This window comes from Arabidopsis lyrata, assembly GCF_000004255.2.
Source record: "Arabidopsis lyrata subsp. lyrata unplaced genomic scaffold ARALYscaffold_8, whole genome shotgun sequence".
In the NCBI taxonomy this organism is placed as follows: domain Eukaryota; kingdom Viridiplantae; phylum Streptophyta; class Magnoliopsida; order Brassicales; family Brassicaceae; genus Arabidopsis; species Arabidopsis lyrata.
In genome coordinates, this window is record NW_003302548.1 from 6752573 (window position 1) to 6766841 (window position 14269).

The 14269-nt window shown below is 41.8% G+C and overlaps 1 protein-coding gene across 1 annotated transcript; it reads left to right on the forward strand.

Moving 5' to 3' along the window:
• The first annotated feature begins 10341 nt into the window (after nucleotides 1–10341).
• On the forward strand, nucleotides 10342–13616 carry LOC110231011. Its single transcript, XM_021035595.1, has 5 exons — nucleotides 10342–10935; nucleotides 11734–11863; nucleotides 11950–12237; nucleotides 12306–12542; nucleotides 12999–13616. Exons 1-5 carry the CDS (start codon nucleotides 10484–10486, stop codon nucleotides 13467–13469), a joined length of 1578 nt encoding a protein of 525 aa, XP_020891254.1. The 5' UTR covers nucleotides 10342–10483; the 3' UTR covers nucleotides 13470–13616.
• The last annotated feature ends 653 nt before the right edge of the window (nucleotides 13617–14269 follow it).

A 14269-nucleotide genomic window follows, 5' to 3' on the forward strand; every position in this document is an offset into this window, starting at 1 on the left:
AAAAACGTCAATTAAATGGCTAATTAAGTACAATTATTCTCTCTTAAATGTGTCCGTTTTGATCTTTGATTTTAATGCTTAACGTTCGAATTTGAGTTGATTCCGATCTTCATGGGCCTCGCCTTTTGGCCCAAATATCCTTGGACCGACTTAACAGCGACTTCGCCTCCGGACTTGTATCGAGGTGCAGTCACTTCGGATTCTCCTTGTGGTGATAACCACTTCGACTGTTCCTTTGACTTGCGGGTCTAATGGGCTTTATCCCTCATGGGCAGTTATCCTGATTACGTGGCAATCTTTGGTTGGTCCCGGACCTCTGGTGCGGGATTCGACACCAACAATTAGCCCCCCAAGTTCTTCGAAGTGCCATTCCAATTCGGAGGACTTTAAATGCTTTAATGACCAAAGATTGCGTTTCGAGGAATCTTCTGATTTTCCCGCCAAGATCCCGTCAGTCCTTTAATTTCGGCGCTATCCATGTTTAGTCGCGTGACAGCCGGGACTACGGCTTCCATCCCATAAACTAGTGAGAATGGAGTTTCGCCCGTTGCCCACTTCCCCCACGATTCCCAAGGCGGTTTCACCATTATCACTTAGCTTTCGTGAGGTAACTTCTTTCATCATCATTTTTTTACTCTTACGCTTTAATAGAAACTTCTCTCTTCTCTTTCTTCGCCGATTTTCTCTTTGCCGGATTTTAAATTTCTCATCTTCTCCGATGACTTCTGATTCCGAAAGACCCGAATCTCCATCCTTTGAAGGAGGCTCTAGTAACGACGAATGCACTCGTCCTAACGACATTGCTGGTCCTCACTACAGATCCACCTGTACCCTTCAATCCCTAGAGCGATTAAAGGGGCTTTGCCAGATTCCCCCTGGAATCATAGCAGAAGCGCAGATAGCCGATCCTACGGAGTCCCCGGAAAACCACTGCGACAGCTACTTTTGTGTTTATTAAATCTACTTCAAGGGCTGCGGATTGACCTTCCCCCTTTCCGAAGCCCTAGTTCGATACCTGGCGGCTCTTGAGATCGCTTTACCTCAGCTAACCCCCAATCTCCTCCGAACCATCCTCGGGATCATAACCGTTGCGGCGGAAGCCGACTACATTATTGGGGTCCCCGAGCTGAACGAACTTCTAAGCGTGAGAAGTTCGTCAAAGAAAATAGGGTACTTCTCGGCGTATCCAAATGCCAACAAGAACGTCATCTCGCACCTCCCGAACAAGGATGAAAACTGGCACCATCCTTGGTTCCTGATTAAGAAAACTCCTACTTCGATTGGAAATCTTTCCGATGTACTCCCATCGAAGTGGTCTGCGAAGCCTGGTAGAAACTAGGTCGTTTATTCCTTTCCTGGTTGTTTTATTTTTTTTTACTGACCAAAATCGTTGTTTCACTTCGCAGCTTTCATCGCTTCAACTCTTCCAACTGAAGAATTCGTAAAATTCTTCAAAACAATCCTTGAAGGGGAAACCCTTTGGAATTCTTTCACCCTCGATCGGTTCGTTGAAGCCAATCGAAAACTCAGGATGAGTCCCCCCAATCAACTTCATCGTCTTCCGCCTCCTCTCTCAACTCAGGGAATGTCAGCTCGGGCCCTCACTGCCTAGCGTAAGAAGCTCTCCAAGCCGATAGCAGAGGCTTGCGATGAAAACAAGGTGTTCCTTGCGGCCGCCATTGACAAAAAAGACTATAGCAGAACCCTGCTGGTTGATGACAACAGCACCGAGGGAGCCAGATCCATTGCTGTTTTTAGGTTAACACCTCGTCGCGAACGTCGTGACGAACGTTCTCCTCGGAGGGACCGATCTCCCCGTCGTGATTCTCCTCGTCCTTTCCGAGATGATTTTAGCAATGAACCATTTAAGAACTTGGTTCACAGGAAGAGAGACAAGTCATCTCGTAGTGATTCTTCTCCGCGAAGGGAGAAGTCAAGGGCCCGGACTGACCGTTCACCTCGATCGTCCCCTCCTACTAAACCAATGGGTCCTCCTCGACCTGTTGATATGTCTTCCTCTTCCCATCCTGATAGCGAGAAGACTGCCCGGAGTGCATCTCCTAAAAAGGGAGATTCTGAGTCTCGAGATGCTTCCTCGAAGTTAAAGCCTGCTCTTGTCCCCCAAGTCAAATCGCTTTCAGGTTTGGTGATTTATATTCACTTAAAAGTTTTTATCTCTGCTCAGATTCCAACTTTTACAACTCTCCTTCTTTCACAGCTATGGAGAAAGAAGGCAATGTTTTCCGATGCTTCAAGACCCGATCGGGTGCGATCTTGCCAGATTTCGACAAGAGGCGCCCTGTGATTCGTGAACGCTACTTGCTTCACGCTCATCATTCATCTCGGGTTAGTTCCGCTTTATTTTTCTGACTGCGCTGCCATTCTTCGAACTGACTCGCCAGATGTGTTTTATGCATAATGCCAGGCTAACGGCGAGCTTAATGACATGATTGAACATTACGAGGGGCTAGTCATTGGTCGGGAAAAGGAGATCGACACGTGGAAGAAAAAACTTTCTGCTCTTGAGGTCGACCTTCACTCCTCTTCCAGCTCTAGGCAAGAACTGGAAGACCGAGTCGACAATCTCATATCCGAACTCGCAAAAGTGAAAGGCGAGTTGCAAGACCAATATGACCGGAATAGTCAACTTCAGGATAAATTTACCGGCGTTCAAGGTAGACTTTGTGAATCCGAATCAACTGCTTACACCTTGCATAACCAACTTGCCGAACTTGATGTGAAGTACAAGGCGATAACCAATCTACGAGACTCCGAGTTTGCAAGGTCGGCTTTGAAGGCCAGAAAAGAGGTCAAGGGACGTGGAATGGAGTTGATTCAAGGGGCCATCCGCTTCATTCAAACCGAGAAAGCTAGGTCAGATCTGGAATCAGACATCAAGGAGCACGAGAGCAACCTGATTCTGTTGGATCAAATCCATGATAAAGATTTCTCCAAAGTGCAAGAAAGGACCGAACTGTCGGCTAATCTATCTGAAAAGCGGAGTCGCTTGGCAGCTCTTCCTACTTCGACCTTCAACCCTCACCACTTTGAGGAATTCTTCACAAAATCACCTCCTATAAGTGAATCGGGTCTAGACTGGGCAGGTAACCTTTGGCTCCTGACACTTACTACCTTTTTCTTGCTTTATATTTTTTAATTGACTGGAACTGTCCTTCCTAGGCTCAAGTGGGACGGAAGATGTCGTCCCACCCGAAGTTCCTGCGGTATCGGAGGTCACCCCGGAGGATGGTTGTACCGTGGAGAGCGGACCAGGAGCTTCATCTGATCAAGCACCAGTCAAGGAGGCGAATGAAACTTTGACAGCCGAGCCGGAGTCCGAGGTGGCTGTCAATCCGTAGTGGCTGTGTCCACTTTAAACTGAGGATTGTCCCATTTAGTTTAAAACTTAATTTCGAACTTGTTTTTGCCTAAGGAGGCTTTATCATTACCTTCTTTTTTTTTTAAACAAGATATTTGTCTGAGGAGACCTTTAAACCTTTCCAGGTTATGATCCCAAGAGGGTTTGGTTAAAACTATGTGCGGGTTTGCAAAGTCCGCTTTTAACCTTTTGTGGCCTTGTGGTTATGCTTTCGAGATTTTTAGGCTGATCAGACCTTTCTCTTTAGAATGTGAGAACTGAGCTCGGCTTAACGCGAGTTCCCCACTTCGGATTTAGTCAACTCGGTAAATTTGTTGGGCTTGGGCCTTAGAAACTCTTTACAGCTAATGATTTTTAAAAAAAAATGCGACAGTTGTTCTTTCCTTTCACAACCCTTGAAAATAGGAAAAGCGATACGTCTTTAAGGCAATAACTGCCCTTTCTCGATTTCCAAAAATGGTTTAAACCATTAGTGCACGCCACCATTATTGAATTTTCATTCCCAAGACAAACCCTAATCCTATTATAAATAGGAGCTTGTTTGCCTTTGATCTTTCATCAAGAAACTTCACAATTCATTCGATAAATACCACATTAATGGAAAATGAAAACGTAGCCCCCGTTGATCCTGGCAGCCCACTCTTCTTGTCCGGCGATGGCTTTGAACCGGCCGGCGTTCTTTTCCCTCACACCGTCTTTCACTTTCCTTCAAAGGAGAAGAAAGAGGCTTGCGACTTTATTGACAAGGTTAATATCTGTCGTCTTCGATTAAAAACTTTTTGTTTTATTTTATTCATTCATCTTTATGCTAGGTCGCCGACAAACACCGTCGCTTGTGTGAGGAGAGGCAGCGGCTAGGTCTCAAAAGGCAAACACTCGAGGCTCGCATCGCTCGAGTGGAGAGGAAGATAAGGGCTCTGGAAAGTGATCCCTTCCAATGGGAATGGCGGAACTTTGATTCTGTTGCCGAGATCCCGAAGATGCTCCGGATGTACCTCCGTGCTAAAGTTGTTCCGGGTCCCGTGAATGCCCCCGCCTATACCGCTCCATCTGATAGCGAAGAAGAAGACGAGGAGGAGGCCAACACCAGTCGGAAACGCATTCGGGATCGTCCCGAAGTGGATGCCAAGAACAAGGCATCTGCTTCGAAAATTAACCCGGCGATGAAGGAGCCTGTTCCTGAGCCTCTTCCTTAAATGTTCCCTAACTCTGCTCCTATTTTGAACTCGTAATGGGCTTCGGCCCCCTTTTTTTTTATTTATGGAAATTTTTGCAATTTTCCTTATTCTTCAAAATATTCTCAGAGATACGTCTTTTAATGCAGGATCGGTTTAAGAGCATAAATCTCTCCTCGAATCACTCCAAGGGATATGACGTTCTTATAAATTATGGTCTCAATTTCCCTTTATTCCTCACCACTCTTTTTCATTTTAGCAGGTATGGAGTTCAACCTTCGATGTTCAGAATCTATACCCGACTTCTCCAGGCTCGGAATGATAAACGAAGATGTTCCAAATGAGCCAAACAGGCAGCCTCTTCCACCTCGCGGCCTCTTCAGATCTCAGATCCGAGCTCCGTGCGCTTTGATCAGGGATCTCCCAATCAGAGACCAAGGAACAGCAATGGCATTCATAGAGGCACTTGCGCTTCAGCATCGGAAGCTTACATTGGAAAAGAGGAGACTCCGGAAGAGGATTAACTGAATGCAACGCAGGCTTACTACGATATCAAGAGATCTTCACATCCTTGGCTCTCACCCCGGAGAATGGATCGAGCTTGGAGTCTCTGACTTCGCTCGAATTCCGGACTGCATGATGCCAATCCTCGACCTTGCTGGTCAAGGAGTTGAAGTGTTTTGCTCGTCAACAAGATTTCCCTAATCCGAAGTGTACGATGAGGGACATTCCGTCTTATTTGTTTGAATAAACGCTTTATTTCCAATCTCCTGTATGTTCGCATAGCCGAACCTTTATTTGCTTCACTTGTTCGCACAGTCGAACCTTTTCCTTTAATAAAGAAATAAAACAAATTTTTTATTAATAGCTGAACTCGTTTCCGAGCTGCCTACGTACCCATTTCGGGATCAAGCCACACCGTAGTTCATGTACATAAAAAATGTATGTAGCTTTAAACATAAAACTTCTTTAGGTTGATCACATTCCAAGGTCGCTTGACTGGCCTGTCTTCTAAGTCTTTCAGCCTATAAACACCGTTCCGAACCACTTCGGTAACAATGTAAGGTCCTTCCCAATTAATACCGAGTTTACCGGCACCTTCTTCTTTTTTATTGTCAAAGACGCGCCTTAATACATAATCTCCCACGAAGAACGGCCTACTTTTAACTTTAGAGTTGTAATATCGGGCTGCTGCCTGCTGGTAATTCTGAATCCGAATCAAAGCTTGATCACGCCTTTCATTTATGGTATCTAGTGAATCATTAAGCATTGCTGAATTTTCTTCCTCATTTAATGGTGCTTCTGTTCGGCGAAGTCCAGGCACGTTGAGTTCAGCCGGTACTACTGCCTCCATGCCATAAACCAAAGAGAATGGAGTTTCTCCGGTAGGTCGCCTAGGGGTTGTACGATAGGCCCATAGGACGGGTTGGAGTTCTTCATACCATCCTCCCTTTAGATGATTTAAGCGTTTCTTGAGATTGCTCAATATCGTCTTGTTCGCGGCTTCAGCTTGACCGTTTCCTTGCGGATATCGTGGAGTAGAATAACTGACTTTGATTCCCCAGTCCGCACAAAAGGCATCAAACTCATGCGAAATGAATTGTGGCCCGTTATCAGTGACTATTTCGTACGGAACTCCATGTCGACATATAATGTTTTTCCAAATGAAAGTCTTCACCGCCGAATCCTTGATACCAACATATGCCTCAGCTTCAATCCATTTCAAAAAGTAGTCCGTCAGGACCAAAAAGTATTGTACACCTCGAGTTGATTTGTGCAATGGTCCAATGATGTCCATTGACCACCTCATAAACGGGTATGGGGCGGAGATGGAGGAGAATAACTCCGAAGGTTGATGGATCAATGGTGCATGGAGTTGGCAGCGCTTACATCTTTGGGCGAACTTAACACAATCTGTGATCATAGTAGGCCAATAATATCTCATTCTTTTAACTTTAAAAGCCATAGCCCTTCCTGACGAATGACTCCCACATAATCCTTCATGCACTTTGCTCATAACGACTTCGACTTCGGGCCCAAAAATGCACAATAGGTAAGGGTCACTGACACCTCATCTATACAATGTGTCCTTTGATAGACAAAATTTCGCGCGAACGATTTTCATTTTCCTGGCCTACCACTTATTCTTTGGGAGCTCGCCTGTCATGATGTAGTGCTTTATTGGCTCCCTCCAGTCAGCCCCCCAGTCTTTAGCCGGAATTTGGTCGACCTTGTGAAATACTCGTGGCTCTGGTTCGGGATGCTCGTTTGGTTCAAGAATATCTTCCTCGATTAATGGCTCGGTCTCTAATACTGTTTCTGGAATCACATCTTCCGCTAAGATAACAGGTTCCTCGCTAGATGTGTTCGATCCGTTTGATTTCTTCCGTTTGATGGGTGGTAGTTCGACCTACGATTCGCCACGGTCACGTGCCGCTGCTCGAGATCTAGTAATGACGAGGGTTTCTTTGTTGTCTTGAATGCTTCGCTCCGAAATGCATTCCACTGGAATAACTCTTTTCAACTCAGGATCTGATGTTGATGCCAACGCGGCAAATGCGTCCGCGGTTGTATTCTCTCCCCGAGGTATGCGAATTAATTCGAATTTCGAGAAATTTTTGGATAGATCCTTCACCACTTCGAGGTATGCTTCCATTCTTGAGTCCTTGGCCTCGTAGTTTCCATTAAACTGGTTAACTACTAATTGCGAATCACAATAAGCGACTATTTCCTTAGCTCCAACTCCTTGTGCCAATCGATGTCCGGCTATTAGGGCTTCGTACTCTGCCTCATTGTTGGAAGCATTAAATAACAATCGGAATGATTGTTCTAGAATTTCGGATGTTGGAGACTCCAACTTGATTCCCACTCCGGATCCTTACTTTGATGAAGACCCATCTACATGTAATTTCCAAGTTTGGTTCTCCGGTTGCTCTATCGTTCCAGGTATTGGTAGCTCGGTCAGGAAATCTGCTAAAACCTGAGCCTTCATACTGATCCAGCTTTTGAATTTTATGTCATACTCGCTCAATTCCACCGCCCATTTCGCCAAATGTCCGGACTGACTTGGACTATGAAGTATTGTTCGGAGTGGCTGGTTGGTTAGTACTTCAACCGGGTGAGATTGAAAATATGGGCGCAGCTTCCGAGCCGAAATCACCACCGCGAGTGCGAGTTTTTCCATCATTGTATATCTGGTTTCCGGATCCGTCATTGACTTACTTATATAGTAAATCGGCTTCTGCTCCCCGCGGTCTTCCCGGACCTGGACTCCACTAACCGCATGGTTTGAAACTGACACGTACAGATAAAGCTTTTCGTCCACTTCCGGTTTAGATAATATAGATGGGGTAGTTAAGTATGCCTTAAGCTGCCCGGAAGCTTCTTCACACTGGTCATCCCAAAGGAATCCTTTGTTTCCTTTTAGAATTTGGTAAAAAGGCAACGACTTATCTGTTGATCTCGAGATAAAACGATTTAAGGCCGCGATCCGCCCAGTCAAACTGATAGTAGGATTTTAACTAAGATCAATTATCCTTAAAGTACTATCATGTCATTGTAGTATTTAAGGTGTCAATCCAAATGGGTGTGATGCTAGCAATCAAGATGCAATCAGATATCACAAAGTCAAGCCAAGCAATAACAAGTTTGATGTTGCTAACAGTTCTAGTGATCATGCAGAAACAGAAATTCTAACAATAACAGGCAATATACTCGACCAACACAGCTTGAAGCCAAGCACTGGGTGTGGTCGAGTGTCAGGTCGAGTAACTTAACAGAAACTGTAAACTGGGTACTCGACTGCACAGTTTGCTACCAAACTACTGGGTGTGGTCGAGTACTTCAAATGAAACTGGCAAGAAATGATAAAACTAAGCAACAAGTAACAAGATCAAACAATCAAAAGCGATGTAAACAAAGAAATCAATTGGAAGAGAAATTCCCGAGGATGGGGTAATCGAGTAGTGAAGTCTCCTTAATCTAATAGGTGGTTAACATGCTCAACAAACTATCCCTAGACAACAAGTTCAATAACCAAATCAAAGTGCTACCGCAACAGAGATCCTCAAGCAAAGCTAGTCCCAGACTCAATCACCATTGACGAGAGCTAACTTAACAGGCATTACGAAACAACAAGTCTAAGCCAAAACGCTCCATGTAACCAATACCTTGGTACAGAGCCACGAATCTCTGGAATTAGTGGTTCAGACATTTCATCGAACACCTTTTGGGTGCGGAAATGTCTGGGCTCAGATTCCAGTTGATCAGAAACCAATCAGCATTAAGAACAACTAATCCAGAAGGGATCTACCAATCAAACTCAACCACCTATCAGATTAAAGATTCTAAGCTACTCTAACCCATCCTCAAGAACCCTAATCACTACTCAAAATTCATAACCAAGAACACAAACCCAGAAATACATAAAAACTTCATATTAGCAAGATCTCAACAAGATGACACTACAAGAAAACATGCAATTTGGGACTATCTTCTGTGACCTTTTTTTTGGTCACAAAATTGAGCGACGCATTTGTTACCATTTTGTGACTTGTTAACGACTAAAGCCGGAACAGACGCAAAATCGTCACATATTTACGACGGACTAATCTCGTCGGTAAATGGTCTCATATATGTGACTATTGTCCAACTATTGTGCGGCTACATATTTTGAGTCGCAACAGCGTCGCCATTCACGACGGATTAGAGACGTTTTTTTAGTCATAAAAGAGAGTCGCAAGGTAGTCTCAAAATTGCCACTATTTTGCCTCTGTTTACCAACTCCTTGAGATTTACAATTCGTATTTTGACGAAATAAAATGTTAAATCTGTTAAGTTACGCATTTTTAGATTGATTTGAGCTACTACAAAAACATAGATTATATCTAAAGTTTTTATTTTCAAAGTTTTGGACAAAATCTTTGTAAATATCAAATCATGTACAAGATGTTACATAGGTTTTTAAAGTAAGATTTCTAATTTGTGTAAGTTTGAAAACAAACTTACTAAATGATTGTTTTACCCTCTTAAAATGAGAGATATACTTTATACTTGGAATAGAAATACTTGTAATTCCATAATATTAATGTAGTTGGATCTTAATGTTTAGAATTTTAAAATAGTGGTTTGTGACTCATACAAGAATGTCACAAAAACGTGACTCTTTGCGACCGTCTTGCTACTAAAATAGTGGTTTGTGACTCTATATTTGTGACTACTTTGCTACTCCAGTGGCTTTGCGACTACTCTGCCTCTGTTTACCAACTGCTCGAGATTTAAAAATCATAATTTTTACAACATTGAATTGAAATAATGTTAAGTTTTAAGTTTCAACATATATTTAAACTATTATGTAGACTAAATCTTAATAACAAAAGATATAAAGTCTATATTATAAATCTATATTTGTAAATACCATATCATGTATTAAGTGTTACATGTGTTATACTTTGAATATTCTTCAAAGTTGTATATCATTCAAAATTTGTTTTGTAATACATTTGTTTTTTCTTTAAACAGATTTTTTGACTCTAGGTTATCAATATGATTGATTATAAGTCATATATGTATTTTTTGGCTATTAAAATTCATATAAGTTTGTGACTCTCAAAATAGCGTGACAATATTGTTACACTTTGCGACGAGCTTGTGACTAAGTTTATTAATATGCAACGGATTAGCTACTACTAATATGTGTGACCGTTTTGTGACTGATACAAAAAATTCAGATTTTCAGCAATTATTAAGCGGGAATTTATTTCCCCCGATCGAAAATAATTTCGTGATATAACTAAGTGTTTACACTTTACATTTTTTGCGAAAAGCAAAAGTCTTTACACTTTCCCAAACAAAAACCCTAGAATCTCTCTAGATATTCTTCCTCTCTGGCGCTTCTCTCCGGTGCTTCTTTTCCTCTTGTTTGCTTACCATGTTGTCAAATGGGAAATCGAAAAGAGGTGGTCGTGGTGGCAGATCCGGCGGTGGTGTTCGAATTAACAGTGGCGGTCGATCAAACGGAGTTGGTGGGTCGTCTTCTCACTCTTCCAACCCGTCTTCTTACGAGACTGGTTCGGTTTCTCGGCCGGTGTTACCTAGTCAATATCCATCATCGTCTCAGCAACGACCTCTCCGTCAGCCACAACCAGCAGCTCAAGCTTCACAAACGATGTACCTGAATCCCCATCATCAACCACCGCCTCCTCCAAATCCGGAGCATCAACCGCCACCTTCTCCAAATCCGGAGCATCAACCACCGCCTCAGGAGCCGAATCATGAGCAACAAGACTTTCAGCAGTTGTTGGATGCTGTAATGGCTCTTCCTGGAAGACAACGTCTACCAATCTTGAGTCAACAAGCTATCCCTGATCATGAGACTATCTGGTAAGAAAACATCTTCTCGTTTCCTCTTGGTAACAAAAATTAGTTCGTCCTTGGTCTTTGGAGCTTGACAATTTCGATTGAGATTTATCCCTTTTTCATATTTTGAATTTAAGACTCATGCTTTCGTTTATGGGTTAAGATGAATTCGATTTTGAATATGAGAGGAGCTAGTGATTTGATAAGACGTCTTTGGGTCTTAATATTGGAGTCTTTGGGTCTGTGATTATAAGAGCTCAATGACAATGAGTTCTTAGTTCTTAGTCTCATAGCTTGACTGTTTCATAGCTTCTCAGCCCACGTTTTTATCAAATGACAATGGATAAAGTGTGATTGTTTCATAGCTTGACTGTTTCATAGCTTCTCAGCCCACGTTTTGTATTTAATTAGAGATGGTTTTTTTAACTTCATTAGTCTAAAGTTTGACTGTTTCGTAGCATGTTTAATTCCCTTTTGTGATAGTTATTGGAGTCTTTGGGTCTTAATATTGGAGTCTTTGGGTCTGTGATTATAAGAGCTCAATGACAATGAGTTCTTAGTTCTTAGTCTCATAGCTTGACTGTTTCATAGCTTCTCAGCCCACATTTTTATCAAATGACAATGGATAAAGTGTGATTGTTTTATAGCTTCTCAGCCCATGTTTTGTATTTAATTAGAGATGTTTTTTTTAACTTCATTAGTCTAAAGTTTGACTGTTTCGTAGCTTGTTTAATTCCCTTTTGTGATAGTTATTTACCTTTTCATGTTTTGGAATTTCGCATTTCATGTATTGACTAATTTCTTTTGATATTCATCTACTAGGTTTGGACAAGACAACGGGAAACTGGCTCGAGTCATATCTGGAATATTTCGGAGGAAGTTCGATGGTCCCTACTTCAGCTGGAAAGTGACGCCTATACACATCCAAGAAAGATACTTCAGAACCTTTGCGGTAATATTAAATTATATACAGTCTACATTATGAATTACTTAGTAATTATTATAATCATTTATACTTATCAATGTTGTATTACGTAGCGGAAATACAACTGGGACAGCGGGATTACCGATCTGGTGAGAGAAAACTTCCTGACTATCGCTAGAAGACGGATGAAGGGAATTGTGTCTCAAGCTAAGAAGAGTGGTGAGATGCCTGTTTGGATTCACCCAGATCTTTGGGTTGAAATGTGGAACCATTGGGACACTCCTGAAGCTGTTTATAAGAGCACTAATGCATCAGAGTGCCGTAACTCCGACCGTGGCGGTCTTGGAGTCCACAAACACTTATCTGGACAGAAATCATACGTGCAAGTTCGACAAAATCTGGTAAGACATTTATCACTTCCTTTAAGTATTTCTTTTGACATAATTTATATGTGTTTGTGTCATTATAGGAGGAAAAATTGGGGCGTCCTGTATCCCTTGGAGAAGTGTTTATGTCAACACACACAAGGTCAGATGGAAGTTTTGTTGATCAAAAGGCTAAACATGTCGATGATGCTTATGAGAAGAACTTAGAGGAGAAATTGTCTGAAATAGATGTTGATGGTTCCGAAACTTCAGATCCTTCGTCTCAACAATCAACTCAACGAACCCTCACCATTCAAGAAAAAGATGACATATTTCTTAAGGTAATTTCGACTTTAGTTTACTGATATTGAGTTTCTGGTTTGCTGATGTTGAGAGTCTTGTTTTCTGAGTAATATTGTCTGTTTTTGCTCACGTTTATGTCTGATTTTGCTTAAGAGTAGAGTCTGGTTTTCTGAATTTCATTGTCTGGTTTTGCTCATGTTTATGTCTGATTTTGTTGATGTTCATTTTCTGGTTTTGCTTATGTTCTTTGTCTGATTTTGCTGATGTTTATTGACTGGTTTTGATTGCTCTTTTTGACGTTTGAGAGAAATTTGAGATTACTTGATGTTGATTTTCTGGTTTTGAATAAACAGTTAATTGTATTCTAGTTTCTATGTTTATAATCTTCTTTTGTTTTGATCGACTTGGACAGCTAAAAATGTTTGAGTAAACCTTCTTTTGAGTAAATGTTTTGAGTAAACCTTCTTTACAGCTAAAAATGTTTTTGTGTTTAGTGTACTTTCACAGATAATAAGGGAAACCCCTTTGGACTTGGACAGCTGAAAGAGACGATAAAAAAAGGGAAGAGAAAAGAGAGTTATGGAAGCTCCTCTTCTTCGTCTTCACTGTTAGAGATGCAAGAAGATCTTGTAGCTGCTCGTCGTAAGCTTGCTGAAGTGGACCAAGAAAATGCTAGACGTGACGAGGAGCGACGCAAAGATCAAAGTCGCATCACAAGCTTGGAGATGATGGTCTCCTATATGAGGAACAAAGATCCTGCCTTTGCAGAATTTTTGGCTACTCAACAGCCAGAAGCAACTGCAGCAGCAACTGTAGCTTCTCAACCACCAACCACCGCAGCAGCCACCGCAGCAGCCACCGCAGCAGCCACCGCAGCAGCCATCCCACCTGCCAACGCACCATACTCTTCACCAGCTGCCACTTCACCCATGTCTAACACTTCTTCATCCTCTCCCTTGGCTTAGACCTTTTCTAACAATTATTCATCCTCTGTTTTAGACCTTTTAATCTACTTTGGCTTTTGTTATGGATGATGATTTTAGGTTTGGTTTTTGTAGTACTGAATTATTTTTTGGGTTTCTAATATAAATCATATTAGGATTTCTTTTAAATTTAGTTTTTTTTTGTCAATTTAATTTAGGGGAGGTTGCAAATAAATAGCTATTTTCTCACCTATTTGCCACCACATACAAATAAAAACAGTGGCATATTGGTTGCTAATTAGTGACGCTAGAATCCATCATGTAGTCTTTAAAACGTCGCATCCTTACGACTCAACTTGCCGTTGCAACGTCGTCTCTGGTTTCGACTATCAACTTCAGTCACAAAATAGTCTCTATGTAGGACTACATTAATTAGTCGTTCTCACTAAGTGGTCGGTAATAAAGGACGGTTTTGCGACCAAATAAATTTGCGACCAAATTTTTGCGACCAACCAAAACAGTCCTTATTCAGTCTCAAATGCCGACTGTATGACTAATTTGGGACGATTTCGTTGGTCGCAAACAGCTTGTTTTCTTGTAGTGTGAACAACTTTGTAGAAAAAATCAAAAGCAAATACTCAATAGATTAAGAGAAATTTGGATTACAAATATGAAGAAAGCACTAATTGTTCTGCAGAATAAAACTTAGTCTAAAAATTATGAGAAACAACCTATTTATAGCAAATACTAGGAAGCCCTAAAACATAAAACGACAAAGTTTTAAAGCGGTTTAAGAGAGTACTCGACCCTTGTGATCAAGTAGGAGCAATCGAGCAAAGTTG

Bases quoted from the DNA above. Each gene is read 5' to 3' on its own strand.
- LOC110231011 (XM_021035595.1), top strand. From the start codon at position 10,484: ATGTTGTCAAATGGGAAATCGAAAAGAGGTGGTCGTGGTGGCAGATCC. The intron at 11,864-11,949 runs GTAATATTAAAT...TGTATTACGTAG, and splicing joins GATACTTCAGAACCTTTGCG to CGGAAATACAACTGGGACAG. The intron at 12,543-12,998 runs GTAATTTCGACT...TTTTGTGTTTAG, and splicing joins AAGATGACATATTTCTTAAG to TGTACTTTCACAGATAATAA.